This window comes from Podarcis cretensis (genome assembly GCF_951804945.1).
Source record: "Podarcis cretensis genome assembly, chromosome: 10".
Taxonomy (NCBI): domain Eukaryota; kingdom Metazoa; phylum Chordata; class Lepidosauria; order Squamata; family Lacertidae; genus Podarcis; species Podarcis cretensis.
In genome coordinates this window covers 28,303,967-28,322,106 of record NC_137179.1, presented here as the reverse complement: position 1 = coordinate 28,322,106, position 18,140 = coordinate 28,303,967, and the positions used below count along the sequence as shown (strand labels likewise).

At 44.8% G+C, this 18,140-nt stretch overlaps 1 protein-coding gene and 2 long non-coding RNA genes across 12 annotated transcripts in view; 2 read left to right on the top strand and 1 right to left on the bottom strand.

Moving 5' to 3' along the window:
• The window catches only part of MYH9 (myosin heavy chain 9), a 78,153-nt gene extending 68,374 nt beyond the window's left edge, over positions 1-9,779 (top strand). The window contains exons 30-41 of the mRNA XM_079992125.1: positions 468-620; positions 1,083-1,331; positions 1,739-1,951; positions 2,878-3,090; positions 3,208-3,369; positions 4,073-4,201; positions 4,845-4,933; positions 5,130-5,253; positions 6,514-6,722; positions 7,486-7,594; positions 8,113-8,285; positions 8,391-9,779. Of these exons, the coding sequence (XP_079848251.1) occupies positions 468-620; positions 1,083-1,331; positions 1,739-1,951; positions 2,878-3,090; positions 3,208-3,369; positions 4,073-4,201; positions 4,845-4,933; positions 5,130-5,253; positions 6,514-6,722; positions 7,486-7,594; positions 8,113-8,285; positions 8,391-8,508 (1,941 nt within the window). The 3' untranslated portion in view covers positions 8,509-9,779. The remainder of the gene's footprint in view (positions 1-467; positions 621-1,082; positions 1,332-1,738; positions 1,952-2,877; positions 3,091-3,207; positions 3,370-4,072; positions 4,202-4,844; positions 4,934-5,129; positions 5,254-6,513; positions 6,723-7,485; positions 7,595-8,112; positions 8,286-8,390) is intronic.
• LOC307225289 lies at positions 6,729-18,074 on the bottom strand. 10 transcript variants are annotated; one of them, XR_013842816.1, is made up of 6 exons: positions 16,943-17,826; positions 15,646-15,782; positions 13,375-13,529; positions 13,131-13,223; positions 12,842-12,925; positions 11,843-12,324 (listed from the first exon to the last, which is right to left on the bottom strand). It is a non-coding gene; the product is annotated as an uncharacterized lncRNA (long non-coding RNA). The 10 variants fall into 10 exon arrangements; XR_013842822.1 differs by lacking the exons at positions 15,646-15,782; positions 16,943-17,826 and adding an exon at positions 6,729-7,123 and having other exon boundaries at positions 12,247-12,324; positions 13,375-13,420; XR_013842815.1 differs by lacking the exons at positions 15,646-15,782; positions 16,943-17,826 and adding an exon at positions 17,950-18,074.
• On the top strand, positions 12,335-14,985 carry LOC307225342. Its single transcript, XR_013842909.1, has 2 exons — positions 12,335-12,797; positions 13,093-14,985. It is a non-coding gene; the product is annotated as an uncharacterized lncRNA (long non-coding RNA).
• Positions 18,075-18,140: the final 66 nt, after the last annotated feature.

The window sequence follows — 18,140 nt, the reverse complement described above, 5'->3', positions numbered from 1 at the left end:
TCAGATTCAGAGTAGTGGTGGTGCAGGTTTCTGCATATAATCTATAATCTCTGAGGAGTTTGGCAATACTTTATATTAAGAGTAGTTAACTTTAGCTTCTTTTTGTAACTATAGTTGCAACACAGATCAAAGTCTAGAGCAATTTAGATATACCAGTGTTCATAATCTCCTTATAACAGCTTGTCTGCCATGCTCCTCCCCTCCAAATGCCTTGTGCGGCTACTGGAATGTGGGATTCCACTGGCAATTCATCCCAAGGGCCACATAACTTTTTGGGGGTATCTCCACTAGTCTACTAAACTACATTTTGTGGGTCACTCCAACTGATTTCTGGGGACAGTTCAGCTTGCTCAGTGGTATTGAGCAATTGCTTAAGGTTCTCTCTGCTTCAGATGTGATATATATTTGGAAAATTTTACTGGACTTTTCATCATAAGAGACCAAATGTGTTGTGGTGGCTCTTGCAGGAGTTACTTCAGGAAGAAACTCGTCAGAAGCTGAGCCTCAGTACTAAGCTGAAACAGATGGAAGATGAGAAGAACAGCTTCAAAGAGCAACTAGAGGAAGAGGAGGAGGCAAAGAAGAACTTGGAAAAACAAATTTCTGTCCTTCAGCTTCAGGTACTCTAGAAGACATGAGGAAAGAATGTCCAAATGTAGCTTACAAGGCAGTAGTATGCCTTTTGAATGGCATGCTGGATTGTGCATGGGAAATATGAATTTGGTAGCCAAAACAAGCTCTTTTGAAAGTTGTTTTGTCTAATTAAATAGGAACTGTCTTTCTGATGTCTGATAGAGCTGTCCTAGAAACAGTCTAACCCTGGGAAATATTCCTGGAATTCAGTGGTCATATCCCACTGTTGCATCTTAGTCAGTAAGTGATGATGCTTTTGCTTTGGCAAGTCTCACCGTGGAACACTCTCCCTAAAGATAGTTCATACCTTAAAAAAAAATTATAGGTTTCTTTTTGTGACCCACTGTTACTTGTAAGTTGCAAAATGGTGTTCAATCCCCACATCTTTTCTTTGCTTCCTGAAAAAATTAATTATTCCTTTCCCCCACCTGCTTGCTTCTGTCACATAGATTGCAGAAATGAAGAAGAAAATGGATGATAGTGTGGTTTGTCTGGAGTCAGTGGAAGAAGCAAAGAAGAAGCTTCTGAAAGATTTGGAGGCCATGACCCAACGTTATGAGGAAAAGGCAGCTGCCTATGACAAGCTGGAAAAGACAAAGACCAGGCTTCAGCAGGAGCTGGATGATATTTCTGTGGATCTGGATCATCAGCGGCAGATAGTCTCCAACCTGGAGAAAAAACAAAAGAAGTTTGATCAGGTACACTTAGTTATAACTTTCAACAATGTCCTTCTCCTTCACCTAGGATAGATTCTGGTGAAAAGGAGAAAGAAAAGTGTCATATTTTAGATGCACATTTTTTATCCCATAGATGAAGGGCAATTGTGAACAGTTGTAAGCAAATATCAACTCTCCTCACTCTAGTTCCTGAATTTGACTTTTAACTAGTAATAGTCCCGAGTAATATCTGTCTGTTTTAGCTGGTTTTTAAGTGGAAGCCGACAAGTGCATTTGGCTTTAATCCTGGCACATATCTAGAATTGGTGGCTAAGTTTGGTACACAGGTGACCTATCCTTGGTAGTCAAACCATTACAGATGGAACAAGTGGGGATAGCAAACCTTTCCTTTGGAAATCTCACAGTGCCATTGATTTCCCTTTTTCCAGCTCTTGGCGGAAGAGAAAACCATCTCTGCAAAATATGCTGAAGAGCGGGATCGTGCTGAGGCAGAAGCTCGTGAGAAGGAAACGAAAGCTCTCTCCTTGGCCAGAGCACTTGAGGAAGCAATTGAACAGAAAGCAGAGCTAGAGCGACTCAATAAGCAGTTCCGGACAGAGATGGAGGATCTGATGAGTTCAAAGGATGATGTTGGCAAGAGTGTAAGTTGATGGCATTCCTGTACAACAGGCTGGGGTAATAAGGATGTTGGCTAAGAAATGTCCTAGGCGAGAAGAGGGCTTGCTAAAAGTGGCTTATTTTTCACTTGCAATAAGACATGAAAGCTAATGAGTTGGGTGCTAGCAGCATGCAATCTTTTGTAATGCCTAGGAAAGCAACAATGTCACCATTGACTTTTTCCGTTCATTATGCACAAAGTGCCGAATTATTACCCAGTATGAAGGCACATAAACTAATAAAGCCTTTTTGCACAGGAAGATCATACAGGCTTTGAAAAGCTTTAGTATCTTGCATTTCTAAGTTACTCAAGGCATCTTCATTTTTAAAAGGATAAAGTTGTTGTCAGATTTCAGTGGAACGGTGCCAGTATTTTGTGCAATATTGCCTAGCTGTTTTATCATAAACCCCTTCGGTCTACTCACCAAAGGGTATTAGGAAACAAAGCTTGGATATGTGCATATTCAAGTGAGCAGAGATAGAGGCAGAATTCTGTGCAGTTCAGAGTCTAATAAGAACCCTTAGCAAAAGGGACTTGGTCAGCTAAGAATTGGGATTGTCAAAGATGGGTGGAAAGTTGGCAATAAATGACTGTTTGTCCTTATCCCCCACATTTTGGTCATTTTTAAAAATGATTCACTACCCTTTTTAAATACTTAAATACTTCTATTGATTTATTAAATAAATTGTTTTTAAAACAAAAGACAAAGAGGTGGGGACAGAAGGGGAAAGGATCAAACGAGGGGCATATTAGGATATAACAGTAACTATGCCTTTAAGCGCACAGAAATATTGTAGGTCACTAGACATGTCAATTTTTGTTCATTTTCTTAAAACATATAAATGTACCAGGCAGCAAAAGCAGGGCTGTGTCAGTCTGGGAGAAACTGATTTTGTGTGTGTGCTGTAGGTCCATGAGTTGGAGAAGTCCAAACGAGCTCTGGAGCAGCAGGTGGAGGAGATGAAGACTCAGCTGGAAGAGCTGGAGGATGAGCTACAGGCCACAGAAGATGCCAAGCTGCGCCTGGAAGTGAACCAGCAAGCCATGAAGGCACAGTTTGATCGGGATCTCCAGGCCCGTGATGAGCAGAATGAAGAAAAGAGAAAGCAGCTTACAAGACAGGTAACATTCCAGAAAGCACAGGAGGCTTACAACTCCTTCCTGCTTCATTTGCTTCAGGGAGGAGGGAAGAGGCCTGTGTTCGTGGCTAAACTGCTGGTGCTTTGACCCCACTTTCAGGTGCGAGAGATGGAAGCGGAACTGGAAGATGAACGGAAGCAGCGCTCCATTGCTGTGGCTGCCAGAAAGAAACTGGAAATGGATCTAAAAGATCTGGAGGCCCACATAGACTCTGCCAACAAGAATCGTGAGGAAGCCATCAAACAGCTCAGGAAGTTGCAGGTGAGGGTTTACATTCCATTGTTACTGACTGGCTTCTCCTTACAGTGAGATGAGATGGGGAAAGTGAATCATTTACTGTGGCAACAGAACAGATTTATCACTTAGTTGCCAGTTGCTGCTTTTTTGATCAAGAAGACTTATGAAGATAGTTGCTTACATCTTCAACTGGGATTTTATCATTTCTTACAGAAGTATATCATTGGTAGACAGGGTGCTTTGTGTTCCAGGTTCAATCCCTAGCACATCTAGTTAAAAGGAATCTTGGGTAGCCAGGCCGGGAAAGAATATTTGTCTAAGACCTTAGAGCACGGGTAGGCAAACTAAGGCCTGGGGGCCAGATCCAGCCCAATCGCATTCTAAATCTGGCCTGCAGACGGTCCAGGAATCAGCATGTTTTTACATGAGTAGAATGTGCCCTTTTATTTAAAATGTGTCTCTGGGTTATTTGTGGGGCCTGCCTGGTGTTTTTACATGAGTAGAATGTGTGCTTTTATTTAAAAGGCATCTCTGGGTTATTTGTGGGGCATAGGAATTTGTTCATTATTATTTTTTCAAAATATAGTCTGGCCCCCCACAAGGTCTGAGGGACAGTGGACTGGCCCCCTGCTGAAAAAGTTTGCTGACCCCTGCCTTAGAGATTCACAAAAGGTTGGAATAGAATTTACTTGGCCAAGTGGGCTGATTTGGTATGTTTGGTTTTTAGGCCCAAATGAAGGACTACATGCGGGAGCTGGATGACACACGTGCCTCTAGAGAAGAAATTTTGGTACAAGCAAAAGAGAACGAAAAGAAATTGAAGAGCATGGAAGCTGAGATGATTCAAATGCAGGAGGTAATCTAAATCCAGAAAATGCTAATACACAACTGAGTTTCTGCTCAAAGCAGGCCTTTCGGTATGGGAGGGAAGAGGTTGATTTCAGAGAAAAGGGAGTGGGTGAGCCCCTGGAAATTAATACCTTCACTGCATATCCAAACCCTTCCACAACTATTGTTTTGGTTAATGTGTATCAGATCAGCTGCTGGATTTGCAGCTAGGGGTGTATTTCAGGTATTTCCTTCATGCACTTAACAGACTTTTTCCTGGTTTCAGGCTAGTTTAATAGTCTCCTTCCCCCTCCTCCCAATTTCCAGTTCATTCTCTTTAGCATAATTTCAGCATCGTGTGATACATTGACTTGAATATACCTATTTAAACAATATCAACCCTCATTTGATGCACTTTGTAGCATCACAAACTACCTTGATGGTTGACTAGCCATTTATTATGACACTCAAGAGTGCTGTGCCCCAGATTCACAATGTCACTCTGACTCTGAGTGAAGCGAAGCTTCCTGTTCTTGATGAGCATTCTTCTGGCTCGTGGGTTATAACTGGCTTCCAGATACTCCTCATGTGCTTCATGTAATATAACATCTCCTATTTGGCAATAAGTTGTTTTTGACCCTTAGTCCATGTACATCTTGTTCTGATTTCAGGAACTTGCAGCTGCCGAGCGTGCCAAGCGCCAGGCTCAGCAAGAGCGGGATGAGCTGGCTGATGAGATTGCCAATAGTAGTGGCAAAGGGTGAGTAATGGCACTTTTCCCTTTCAGGGACAAGGAATGTTGTGGGAGTTGGCTCGTGGAAAGGGTGCACTGTAATGTCTTAAGTGGTGTGCTGAGAATGGCCTACAAATGTTGAATATTTCTATGGTCATTACTACTGAGCATCCTTCACGAAAAGGCACTATGTTAATTATCCCATTGTGTGTTTTCTTCTCAGAGCTCTGGCCTTGGAGGAAAAGCGACGCTTGGAGGCTCGAATAGCTCAGCTGGAGGAAGAACTAGAAGAAGAGCAGAGCAATACAGAGTTGGTGAATGACCGCCTTAAGAAAGCAAATCTTCAGGTACATGCTTAATGGCACCGTGAGGTGGAGGGCTTCAGCTAGTGGATTCCCAGCCATAATTCATCCAAATTACTGTGTATCACTTTCCTTTGTGCTGCAGCGTGTTATCAGAGCCTTGATGCTTTTGGAGCATTATTCCCACTTTGGGGGCAAAAGATACTGGGTTCAAATCCCAGACAAACCTCTTTGATGAGAGCACGTGCTTTACATTTATGTAGTCCTATATTTAATATCTGGTAAGGACCTTGATTATCAGTTTAGACTAACCCCAATCCTGTGGGCTTGGAAAGTCAGTGAGAGTCAGGACAGATAGTACCAGGTTTGATAAGCCAATAGGATGGTGAGCGAAGAAGCACATAGAGAAGCACAGTATATTGAATCATAGTGTGATGGTATTCCTTTCCTGTAAGAGTATTTGTCTTACTATTGTCCAGGGTATTTGGAATCATCTTTGGTGGTTTTCAACTTAGCTGATGCTTTACATTGACAGGTTGGGGAATTTGATCCAGCTAGTGGGTTGGATCTTCCCCCGCCCCTGCTTGCAGGCACACCTTGACAAGTGGGCAGGCCCACACCACTGCCAATCACCTGACAACATTATGCCATCATGTGGCAACTTGGAAGGGATTCTCCTTTTAAGCCCATTGCAAGCCATTGCAAACCACCTGCAAAAAGTGATGGCAGCCACACCTTTATCAGCCTCTGTTGTTTATTTTAAAGTTATTGTGACTTTTTAATAATGTATCGGATTGTTACTATTAATGTTTGATTTTTATTATTTTTATGTGTTAGAAGCTGCCCAGACGTTGTATTATTATTATTATTATTATTATTATTATTAAATGTCATATGTTATGTCAGAGATGTCATGTGAGCATGGATGTCATGCCTAATTAGGTCCATGAGCCAGTTCCCCCACTCCTGACCAAGAAATTTGCTGCCTATTCCTATTATACCAGAAGGTGAGCGTTGACTACTTGGGATGATACTGTTGATGTAAGCTGCTTACAAGAATGAAATATGTCTGCTTGTTAAAACGAAAAGGTAGATTAATGAATGTAATATTCTTTCTAAAAACTAGACATTGTGAAGTTATTAAGGTTGAGAGCAAGCCCTGCCTACAGAATTACATTTTGAATGCCAAGATTATAGAGCAAAGGAAACAAATAGAAAATGGAAAGCAAGGCAGAGATATGAAAACTTCAGACTGTATTCAGAAACTAGCCATGACTTTAATCAATTTCTTATTATCTTCCCCAGATTGACCAGATAAACACAGACCTGAATGCAGAGCGTAGTAATGCCCAGAAGAATGAAAATGCTCGCCAGCAGTTTGAGCGTCAGAACAAGGAACTTAAGGCCAAGCTTCAGGAAATGGAGAGTGCTGTGAAGTCAAAATACAAGTCTTCTATTACTGCGCTGGAAGCAAAGATAGCACAACTGGAAGAACAGCTGGATGCTGAGACAAAGTAGGTGCTTGTGATCTGTCATGCATTCATCCTACATCTTGATGTATGGGTGCAGTCATAAAAAAAAACTGTGAAATATTGTCATTAACTTGGGTGAGGAAATCTGAACTGAAGTATTTCTTGACATCTGTTTCTTTATAAGGCCAGATCACATGCAGTTCTTAGCAAGTACTTTCAAGGATCACACATGTATTATCAATGGTGCCTGTGATTGCTCAATCTTCTCTAGAGTGCCTAGTAAATCTTGCACACTTAAATCCTTCTCTAGAGGCATCATAACCTTCTGAATAAAAGGTAAAACAGCCAAACAGCCCCTGAAGTGCATAATCAGCTACAATGCATCTTCTGTCTCTACAGTTACTGCTTGTGGAAGGTTGTGTCATACGAATTCATTTTAACCTGAAATGCGATTGGCACAAATTAGTCCCATGTAACCCAACAGCTCTCCTGACATTGACAGGCACTTGGCTCAGACTGCAGACCGTGCCCATAGGATACCTGCTTAGTGACCCATTTTCTGTTTAACTTAGTCCTGGCTCATGGTGCTCTCAAAATACTCCATCTTGGCCTTGAAAGCTTTGGTGCCAGCAGCATAGTACGTTGGCATTATTCTTTCATCATAGGAAATTGTGAGTGGCTCACTCTTACCACTTTCCTTCTGCAAGTTATCTCCTTTGCATGGGATCTAGGAATGTCTCCAAACATGGAAGCTTGGGCTACTTCTGAATTCTTCCATCGATCTGATGTGGTACTTTCCTTACAGGGAGCGCCAGGCTGCCAGCAAGCAGGTGCGACGTACTGAGAAGAGGCTGAAGGATGTTGTCCTGCAAGTGGAGGATGAGAGGCGTAATGCTGAGCAGTACAAGGATCAGGTATGTGCCGTGTTGAGGATTGGCATTTGGTAATGTGAGCTGTGTGGCAGGAAGCTGCTACCCTGCAATCCCATCAACACTGTTGGAGCTGTTAGCAAGTTTTTAGGGTGCTGCCAGTGTCTTCTGTTCTCTACCCTTTTTGCTGGAGGCTGCAAGAGTCTCTACATCAATAAAATTTCCACCCATCTAGCAATGAATGTCACACGTCCTGATGGCTGGTAATGGACATTTCAGTGCCAGCCTAGAGAATTTCCAGCTTCAAGATTGCTTAACTCCCAAATGTTGGCTCAGACTGCTTCTCTTAGAAAGCAGGAAGAAAACTCTAATCATAGGTTGCATAGCTGCAGAATGGCACAAACTTCACAAGGTTAAAATCCAGATTGTGGAAACTAGGTTTTAAGGAGCTAGGGCTTCTAGGTACTGTAATCCATGTAGTTCAGATTAAAAATTCCAAGTTGGTTCCCGTGTTCAGGAGTGAATGAACACGTGTTGAGAGAGCTCCTTTTTCTGCTTTGCAGGCAGACAAGGTGAATGTCCGTTTGAAGCAACTTAAACGCCAGCTGGAGGAGGCAGAAGAAGAGGCACAGCGAGCCAATGCAGCTCGTAGAAAGCTGCAGCGGGAACTAGAAGATGTCACTGAAACGGCTGATGCCATGAACCGTGAGGTCAGCTCGCTGAAGAGCAAACTCAGGTAAGATGCCCTCTTGCCATATTTCCTGAATGCATGGATGTACACATTACTCAAAGATGAAATGCCAATTTCCACACTGCATGACACTTTTACTCTCTTCAACAGGCGGGGAGACATGCCATTTGTAGTGACACGCCGGATTGGTAGGAAGGGTGCAGGTGAAGTATCTGATGAGGAAGTGGATGGCAAGGCTGATGCTGGAGATGCCAAAGCTACTGAATAGAGCTGCCTTGTGGATCCGGGTCACACATGATGAAGTGACCCACCCTCCCTTTGTCCAGTGGACTTCTGCAAACCCTTCTAAAACCTGCCGGGGGAAGTGGAGCACATCTATTGAAACGTTCCCTTGAATATCTGGAGCCATGACGTTAGTGTTGTCCCTCCCAGCTTCCAAGCTCTTTTGTATTGAATGCCAAAGAGTCTGCAGCCCAATCAGAGTCTGGGAGCTACAGAGGCCTGTAGCATTCATTGTCCTTGCCATGGCTGCTGGGGAATTTACATAGTTTGAGGGGTGGGGGTGGGGTGACTCCTTTTCGTTGCTGTAAATCAACTATTTTCTTCCAATAACGAGTTTGTGATAGATGCAGGGAATTTGTCCCGTCCCCTTCCTCTTGTTTGCTTTTGGCAATCATGTTCAGTGACCTCACATTTCCAACCTCCTCGGTCTACTCACTTAGCCAGTTTGGGAGTCATGTTGAACAGGAAAAACAAGTGTTCCCAACATGACTCCTAAATGTCTTCAAAGACCATACAGTCTTGGGAAGTTTTTCCTAGAAGAGAGTTTTAAGTTGGCCCTCTTTTTGCTAATGTCTGGACAGATCTGAAGTGCAATGGTGTCTGTGTTGCGTTGTGTCTCAGAGGTGTGTTAGTGGCAGACCAAGGAAGCAGCAAAGTTTTTTCCTGTGTGCTTGCTGGAGAATCTATTCGGGACCAAATATATTTAATGGTAACAGACAGTATCTAGTGGGTTTTGAATGGAGTGTGAACAAAGTCCTTTATTGTGATGTCCAAGCATCCAGCTCTGTAATCGGGGATGGGTTTAGTTATTCTGCACAGTGACTAAGAGTATATTAAAGAAAAAAGCATTTTAATCTGCACAGATTATACATTGAAGGCCTTTGTATCTCTCGTTTATAAGTAATTAAGAAAAATAAAGGTCTTTATCACTGCCTTTCTATGGGGACTGCGGTTATATAGATAATCTTTACTTTTCTACACTGTACACTGGTTGCTGGATTTACCTGTATACTTAACCATATTGTATATGCTGCATTTAGACTTATGAGCAAATGACAAATTAAAATAAGATTACCCTATACTGTATGGTTAGTGCTCTCCACTGTGAGAGTCTCCAGTCCTGGTTGCTGTCACAAATAAATCTGCAAACTTTTTTATACAATAAGTGCCTTAGCATGTGCCTCTGCGGTGACTCCACTACAGTCAGTAATGGATTACCGGTGCTCCTCTAACAATAAAGATTGTCCATGTGCTGCAGTCTTCTGTGTATGCTTATGTACCATGTGCCTGAATGCTATGGAGCTGCCCTGTTGGATGTCTAGCACTGGAGAACCTAGCACAAGAAGTAGGGGATATATATTGTTAATAAGAAACTTTTTGCAGTGCCAAGTTACTGTTTTGAAACCATCTATCATCAGCAGAGATCTGTCTATTGGGGATGGAGCTATATTGGAGAGCAGGGAATGAGTGAACTTGATGAAATAACTAGCCATCTTCAGACTTTTCTTTTCATGAAGGTACAAAAATCCCAAATCTCCTGCATGAGCAATTTTTATACCTTTCCTGTAGAACAGGGGTCGGCAACCTAAGGCCCATGGGCCAGAGGCAGCCCAGGGAGGCCGTTTAAGCAGCCCACAAGCCGCCCCCGAACCAAGCCGCCTGCTCGGTGAGCCCCCCATGTGCTGCGCTAAACTGGCATGGTGCGGGGACTCTCTTCCACAGCCCCGGAAATCGCTTCTGCGCAGGCGCAATTTTTGGCATCTGGGTATGTGCAGAAGCGATTTCTGGCATCATGCTGCGCCGGCCTGGCCCAAGGAGGATCTCCACAGGAGTAATCCGGCCCATGCCCGGTAAGCCTTGCCAACCCCTGCTGTAGAAGGCTAGCTTGTCAGTCCAATGTGCCTGTTTTCTTTGTGTAGGGAGTTTATATGAAAGCATTTAATTATACAGCAACCTATCTGCATTTTAGTGGTACAATTCCAGTAAGACAGTAAGTATCATGTAATTAATCTGAATATGTAGCTCTGCTGTAAGAGATGAATGTCAAGCTTTCAGTAAAAATGTGCTGTTCTTCAAACTTCCCCAGCAGATGGCTAAAGGGGAAATTGAAATTCAAGTGATGTAGCTTCATAGATCAACTTGCAGCCTGATAGCATTCAATACCCTTCACCCAACACTAGGTGCTGGGTGAAGTTTCATTTTAATGTACCAATTGGATCATTTTATAGATGATATACTACTAGTATTGGATGGCTTGTTCAACTGATACTCTAAAAAGCTTTTCTGAGTAGCCTACATTGAGTCATTAAGTGGCAGAAAGACCAATGAAGAATCAGAGCTTTGATACCTACTTTAATGTGGTTAGTATGATTATATGAGCCTAGCTGAGGATGAATCTGAGGCAGTATTCAAGCAAAAGCAGTTAACCTTAAAGGGAATATGCTGCTTACTGCTTAAGTTCCTTTAAAAATGTTAAGGCAGGGGGATAGAAGGTATGCTGAAAACGTAAGCACTTGTGTGGCTACAGCTATTACGTGAAAGGGAGCTTAGCAACAACTTCAGAACTGGTGCTGATGCAAATTCACACACCTTCTCTGGAAATGTGTTGGGACTGCACATGCCTCAGATCAACCTGTGCTCCCCCTCCCTCATTCCACTGCAGCAGCTGCAGTGTTCCATGGGTAAATGCAGGGAAATCCTTGCAGCATACACAACTCACCCATTTCTCCTCTCAATCCAATTCACAAAAATAAATACAAAGTGATTAATTAAAAAATAGAAAGACACATACGGTGTCCACTGTTGCTAGCTGGCTCCCCAGCAAGGTCACAAAACAAATGCTAAGCAGAACAAAAAATAGTAAACTCCGTTCTCCACTGAACAGAACATGCTAAAAGCTTATGAGATACGGCTTTCAAGAGAATAGTTCTGAGCATGCTCAGAACAGATGTATAATTCTGATAACTACTCCATGTTGTGGGGCTGTCTTCCAAGGCCTTCAAGCAGTCCTCCCAAATCTCATATAGTGGCTGCCTCATAGCTCTCATAACAAGAGGGAGTAGGAGCCTGCCCAGCTGGCACTGAAAAGCCAGTAGTTCTAATATTCAACTATTAGTCGCATGGTTGTCCTGACCAGAGACTCATGGGAAGAACAATACAGTGGTGGGCAGCCTGTGTCCCTTTAGATGCAGCTCCCATCATCCCTGACCATCAGCTGTGCTGGCTTGATGTGATGGAAGTTGAAGGCCAGCAATTCACCCTGGGGACCAGCCCACTGTTCTTCCCATCCTCCTTCAAGAAAAAGAAAGTAGGACCGAGGGTATCTGGTTTCTAACTTGACATGCCAACAGACGAATGGGGTTCCAATATTCTTGCTTATCACTGTTTCTTCAACTCTCAAGCCATTCAGTGATCAATCTGCAGGAAGTGCTATGGACATATGAAAGATACTGTAGGCATTCCCTTCAAACAAAATAGTCTCACTGTAGCAGGCTTCATTGAAGATGGTGAATAGTGCTGGAGTTTTGCTACCCATTGTCAGAAAGCAGTCAATTTCACTTCCACTGCTGCTGCTGCTGAAGAAACAGAACTGTTTTCAACTTGTAATGTGTCCTGATTGTAGGCAATTCCTGTCAGACATCAAATGTGCCAATGAATCCACCTCTCTAGAGTTTACATGGGGGAGCGGGGAACTGCTGCCATTAAAACACACACACACACCTCCCTTTCTGCTCAAAAGCAAGGTCTCTAGCTGCTTTTCTACCCATAGGATCTTTATCTTCACAGCCTCACAGCTAGTTTTCTACGTGGAAAAGCAGAAAGGGAAAGGTTTGCACAGATCCTCTGCTCCCAATTACACTCTTCTGTTTGGATCTCTTTTGGCCACTCTGGCTTCCATGCCTGGGCTTCCTTCCTCCTCTGTCACTTTGTCATGGGATATTTTGTCCTCATAGGATGACTGTTGGCCCGGACAGGATGGAGGAACCAGCCCAGAGGTGGTGACAATGGTAGTGGGGAGAAAGGAGAGAGAGCAGCCCAGAATGAGACAGGAACTCAGAAGCCAAACTCTCCTGCCCACATTGAGTCGCTAGCCAGGGAAGCCCTACAGCCCTGGCGCCATGGGGGGCTGGTCCATGAGAACGAGTGCGCCAACAAGCACAGTCTGCCCTTAGCAGCCCCATGCCTGTCTGCCCCCTTGCTCACAACTGGTCCAGAAGGTGGCCTGGCCAACTGGCTGGCTTCCTCCTCCTCCTCCCCAGCCTCAGGGTTGCCCTTGTGCAGCTCAGCAGGGCTTCCCTTCTGCTCTGTCTGCTACGTACCTCATTCAATGAGTCCCAAAACAAATCCAGGGAGGACAGGGAACTCAGGGAGCTGATGGAGCTGGACGGGGTAATTTTTGGCACCTGCGAGGAAAAGATGCAAAAGACAAGCAATTTGCACAAAAGCCTTTCCAGGAAATCAAAACTTTGGTACACAGGCTTGTATCTGAGTAGAAATGCATGAGCACAAATAACTATGACCCATGACTCTGAATGGGTCCCTCTCCAGCCTCAGGGTTGCCCTTGTGCAGCTCAGCAGGACTTCCCTCCTGCTCTGTCTGCTACGTACCTCATTCAGTGAGTCCCAAAGCGAATCGAGGGAGGACACAGAGGACAGGGAGGAAAGGCTGCTGAGGGAGCTGAATGGGGACATATTTGGAACCTGCAAGGAAAAGATGCAAAAGACGAGCAATTAAAAAACACAACCAAACATTAAAACTCAAGGCACCTATAACTGAAACAACAGTTCCATTCTGTGGTTGATATGCCCCCCTCCCCTTCTGCCAATCACCGCTTAGGCCGCTGCCACCTACCCAGTCAGGACTGAGTAAATCCAGATGCGGTTTCGGGGTCTAGACAAAGTGGTCTCGCTCTGTCCACCACCTGCCTCCTTAGGGGAGTCCCAAAAACTATCACTTTCTCCAGCTTCGTGGGAAGTTAGCGAGCTCTCCGATCCAATTTTGGGAAACTACGGAGGAAGAGGGGGAAGCTCTGTCAGTTGTGCTGGGAGGAGGGGTGAGAATGTGTGGCATCAGCCATGCAGGCAGGTCTTTGCCCAATGAAGCTACAGTCGGAGTCGCTCTCGTAGGCTTCGTAGTTGAAGCTCAGGGGGCTGTCCGAGCTGGCATCTCTCTGGGGAGCAAGGATTTTTTTCCAGCTTGCGGTCCTCCAGTACACAACGTCAGAGTCCCCGATATCCAAATGGCTCATTGAAATGCTGATACGGCTGCTGCAAAGCATTGTTGGGTTAATTTGTACACCGCTTAATCATGTGTCCCGGCCCCCAATCTCTTACCTTCGCCCCCCCCCCTGCTCCCCCTTCCTCTGGCACTGCAACAGAATAAAAGGATGACTTAATGGAGAAGCAAGATCTGTTGGGTCGTGGATCCTCTGCTCGGGTTGTACTTGCGCAAATCAAACCATGCCTCCTGAAGACACCACTGTCTCCGCTGTCCTTCATTCCAAGGAAACAGTACCTGCGTCAGCACCTAGAACCCTGGGAGATTGCACATCCGCATCTCTGCATTTATTTGTGGATTTATTTGACTTTATAAGTAAAAACTTATAAGTTCTCAGTCCTCCTGAAAGCCAGTGTGGTGTAGTGGTTAAGAGCGGTGGACTCGTAATCTGGTGAACAGTGTTCGCTTCCCCGCTCCTCCACATGCAGCTGCTGGGTGACCCTGGGCTAGTCACAGTTCTCTGAAGTCTTTCAGCCTCACTCACCTCACAGAATGTTTGTTGTGGGGGGAGGAAGGGAAAGGAGATTGTGAGCCGCTTTAAGACTCCTCAGGGTAGTGATAAAGTGAGATATCAAATCCAAACACTTCTTCTATGTTAATTATATAATCAGGAGCCTTAAGCTGGGCAGTAGAGCTGCACCTAAGAGCACAGATGTTAGCATTAGAGGCTCTCAGGTGTGTCTATCAAGATGATGAAAATTTATTTTTACCCCAGCCACTATGGGCAGCTTCCAACAAACTATAAAGGAACAAAACAAAACATCAGACATTAAAAGCTTTCCAAAATAGGGCTGCCTTCATATGTCTATGGAAGACCAGCTTACTCTTGCCTTTTAATCTCCAAAGGTTCTACATCCATCTTGTGAGTTTGGGGTCTGAGATAACATTGTAAGATTTATCCCTCTCTGCCTTGTCTATAACACCCTCCAGTAAATTAGAACAAGCCCCAGTCTAGATTGAGAGCATGTTCTGGATCAGAGCCACAAGGCTGCTTTTTTCTTCAAAATGAAAGTGGCTAGATTAAGGTTTTTTTAAAAGAAAGCGTTCATATCACATGCTGTTCGACCCTATGTTTACATGAAAAAAGGAAAACAAACCCTGGGTTCCTACAGAAAAAAATATCAACTTCGATTTAAATAAACAGCTTTTAGGTTTTTTCTACAATGAAGTGGTATATAGTGGTTTGTTTTTTTAAAAAAAATTAAAATATTTTTCTTGAAAAACCAGTCTAGTGCTGCTGTGTTTACTTTGAAGTGCTCTGGCCAAAGTCTCTGTAAATTGGGTGTCACTTCTGAGTGCTCACACCTTCAAAAATTCACACTGTAAGACAAATGGTCTGCCTAATATTTCACAGCAAAACTACTACTGATAATTAAATATGTGGAATGGGCAGTTTGAATGAAAAAGGTCACAGCCAACACATTTCCTGCCTCAGGGAGTACAGGCATCAAAGCCTGATGGCATAATGAGGAACACAGAAAAATTCTGCCAAAGCTAAATGTGATTGCCAAAGATATGTAATTTCAAGCAAAGCTGTATATGGCAAGTTGTATTACTCATGCATCTCATGGGGTTGCAAACTGACTCTAACCACTCAGGAAGTAGACAAATGTCATTGTGGTTGCTCATCAAACTCTACATAAAATCTGAACTTTAACAAAAACAAAAAAAGATACTGGGAGAAAATTAAGCCATTTGAAAACAGACCATTTTCTTGTTTACTACAAATTAATCATCTGGAATCACCAGGTTAAGGAGGCTGTTTGACAGTTGCCATTACACCTTTGGGACAGGAAAATGGAGAACTTACAACAGTGACTGTGAATTGTGCTTTTGTAACTGTACCTGGCACAGATGTTATTGAATTTCTGCATTTTAAAGATACCAAAATGTTTCCTTAAAAAAAAAAAAAAGATCCAGCAAAAGTAATGTGGCATGTTTTTCTTCAAGGTTGCATCTGTCTGTAAGGATTATACTTTCACCTATTAATGATAAGACAAATGGCATAGACTTAAAAGCAGCATGTTTCAAACTTGCTCCCCCCCCCCCAGACGATGCTTTTACTGCAATTATTGCACAGGTGTTATTCTGCTGTTGCATAAGATCCAAGTCACATGCAGCTTGTGCCCATAGTTCTAGCCCAGTCGCTGTAGGATCAGAAGCGCCCAGGGACATGAACCCGGAGACAAGATCTGGACAAGGTGAGGGCAACCGAGAGATCTCAAGAGCAAGCAGTGTTTGTCAGCTCTGTCCAGGAATCTGATGCAAAGGAGAAGCGGGACAAAGGCAGAAGCAATGAGAGAAGGTAAGAAGAGACAAAGGTGAGAGAAGTAGGCTCACCTTTCACAGCATATGACAGCATGGCTAGAGGGGCAGCACAGCTAAGCTGCTTAGGAAAAGGGCTACAGGTAGTCCTGGAATGAGAAGCCCGCTGCTTGCCATCCATCATCCACTCTGTGCTGCTATTACAATAATGCCAGAATGGGAAACTAATGGCAAATATTTCCCCAAGGACCTCTATCAACCATGGTTCACCACAAGCAGATCTCCATTTTTTAACATGGTGCACACTTCCCTTTTGCTCTTTATGTGCATGTGGAATTGTCTTCCCCTGGGCTTAGCTCCCAGTGTTGGAGTGCAAATAAGGGAGTTGTAATAAATAATAGCGGGAGTGTCTTTGGGCATATGCAAAGTGCAACCCTAATCATGTCTGCTTTTAAGCAAATCCCACTGAGCTCCTTGTTTAAGAGTCTTTAGGAAGCACTGCAGCCTTAGTCTGTACAAATCTGGGTTTAGGATTAATGACTCCCAAACCAGCAAACTTCTGCAGCGGAACCCTGCCTCCTTTTAGAAAATATGTGGAAGCACCTACTGTTATAGCTAAATAAATACCCAAAGGAGCATCTCTTCCTATATCAGCTTGCCTGTGTCTTAGTATCTGTGGAGGCAGCTTCACTGCAGGGTGGGGGGGCTTTTTTCAGTCTGAGGGCCACATTCCCTAGGGCAGGAATATCCAAACTTGGGTCTCCCAACTGTTTTTGGACTACAATTCCCATCACCCCTGAACCAGGAGTAGGGGCATAGCCCAGCGTTGGGCAGGGCCAGAGGCAGAAGCGGTTGGAGCAATGAAAGTAAATCTTACCTTTGTACACTGGGCTAAGTTTCAACGCACACTCGTGCAAGGGCCAATTTCAGCTAGGCAAAACCAACAAGGATGGCACAAAGCAAGAGTCAGTGAGCAACGTGGCCTGAAGAGTCTTACCAAGGGCTGGAAATAGGACAAGGGTGGGCCTGGGGCTCCTCCCCCCTGTATCCACACCCCAGTTCGAGGACACTTTCTCCATGATGCTGCAGGAGTGTTTTCCTCCATGATGGAACCCAATCTGTGGAACAACCACAGGAGCTGATATTTAAGCGCCATGTTAAAGCTGACTTATTTTCACAGGCGTTTTAAGTGCTTTCTTTCTTTCTTTTTTAGTGGGCGACGGTTTGCTTTGCCTTTCAGTCGCTGTTTGTTTGTGTTTATCCTGACGAGTTCGCTTTATGGTTTCGTTACATTGGGGTCGCGCGTAATTTATTTCGTCTCTCGGGCCTCAGCCCTGATGAAATAAACACAGAGCCTCTCTTTCAAACAGAGCCCCGCCGCCAACCTCACCAGGGGCGGCGGCGGCGGCGGCGGCAGCAGCAGCTGCGGGCCTGGAGAGAAGGAAGGCCGCCTTTCTAAACGAGGCAGCTCGTCTAACACAATTTCCTAGCGCGGGGCTCCTTGTCAAGCAGCTGGGAATAAATCCACAAACGGTTGTTTCCGAGAGCAGAGGAAACGAGCTCGGGCACTTCAGCACCTGGGGCGACCCGAAAGCCGAGCCTCGCCTGGCGTTTATTACTGGGGGGCCCCTTTCCTCCCTTCCCTCCGGGTCTAAGGGAAAACCGATTCCCTCAGGCAAAACCCTCCCTTCTCCCGCCCAGCCAAGAGGCCTTCAAACGTCCGAGCCCTCCAGGACTTCTCCCAGGCCCCGCCCTTTCTTAGAGCCGTGGCCCCGCCCACCTCATCCCATTCCCGAAGATTGCCGAGCGGGGGAGAGCGGAGGAAAGGGGAGGGGGTCGCTCCGAGTCGCGTCCTCGCTCCCATACGGCGTTTCCGAAAATTACCGAGGGGCTTCGGCCTCTCCTTTCTCCTCTCTCCCCACTCTACGTCTCCGGCGGAGACGGCTCTTGCTGCTGCGCCTGCCGCCAGCACCGCTTCGCGCGTCGGTGCGCCTTCTCTCTCGCCTTCCCTTTGCTCGGTTCTTTTCGGCGCTGCCCGGCGGGCCCGAGTCGGCGCCGCCGCCGCCGCCGCGCTC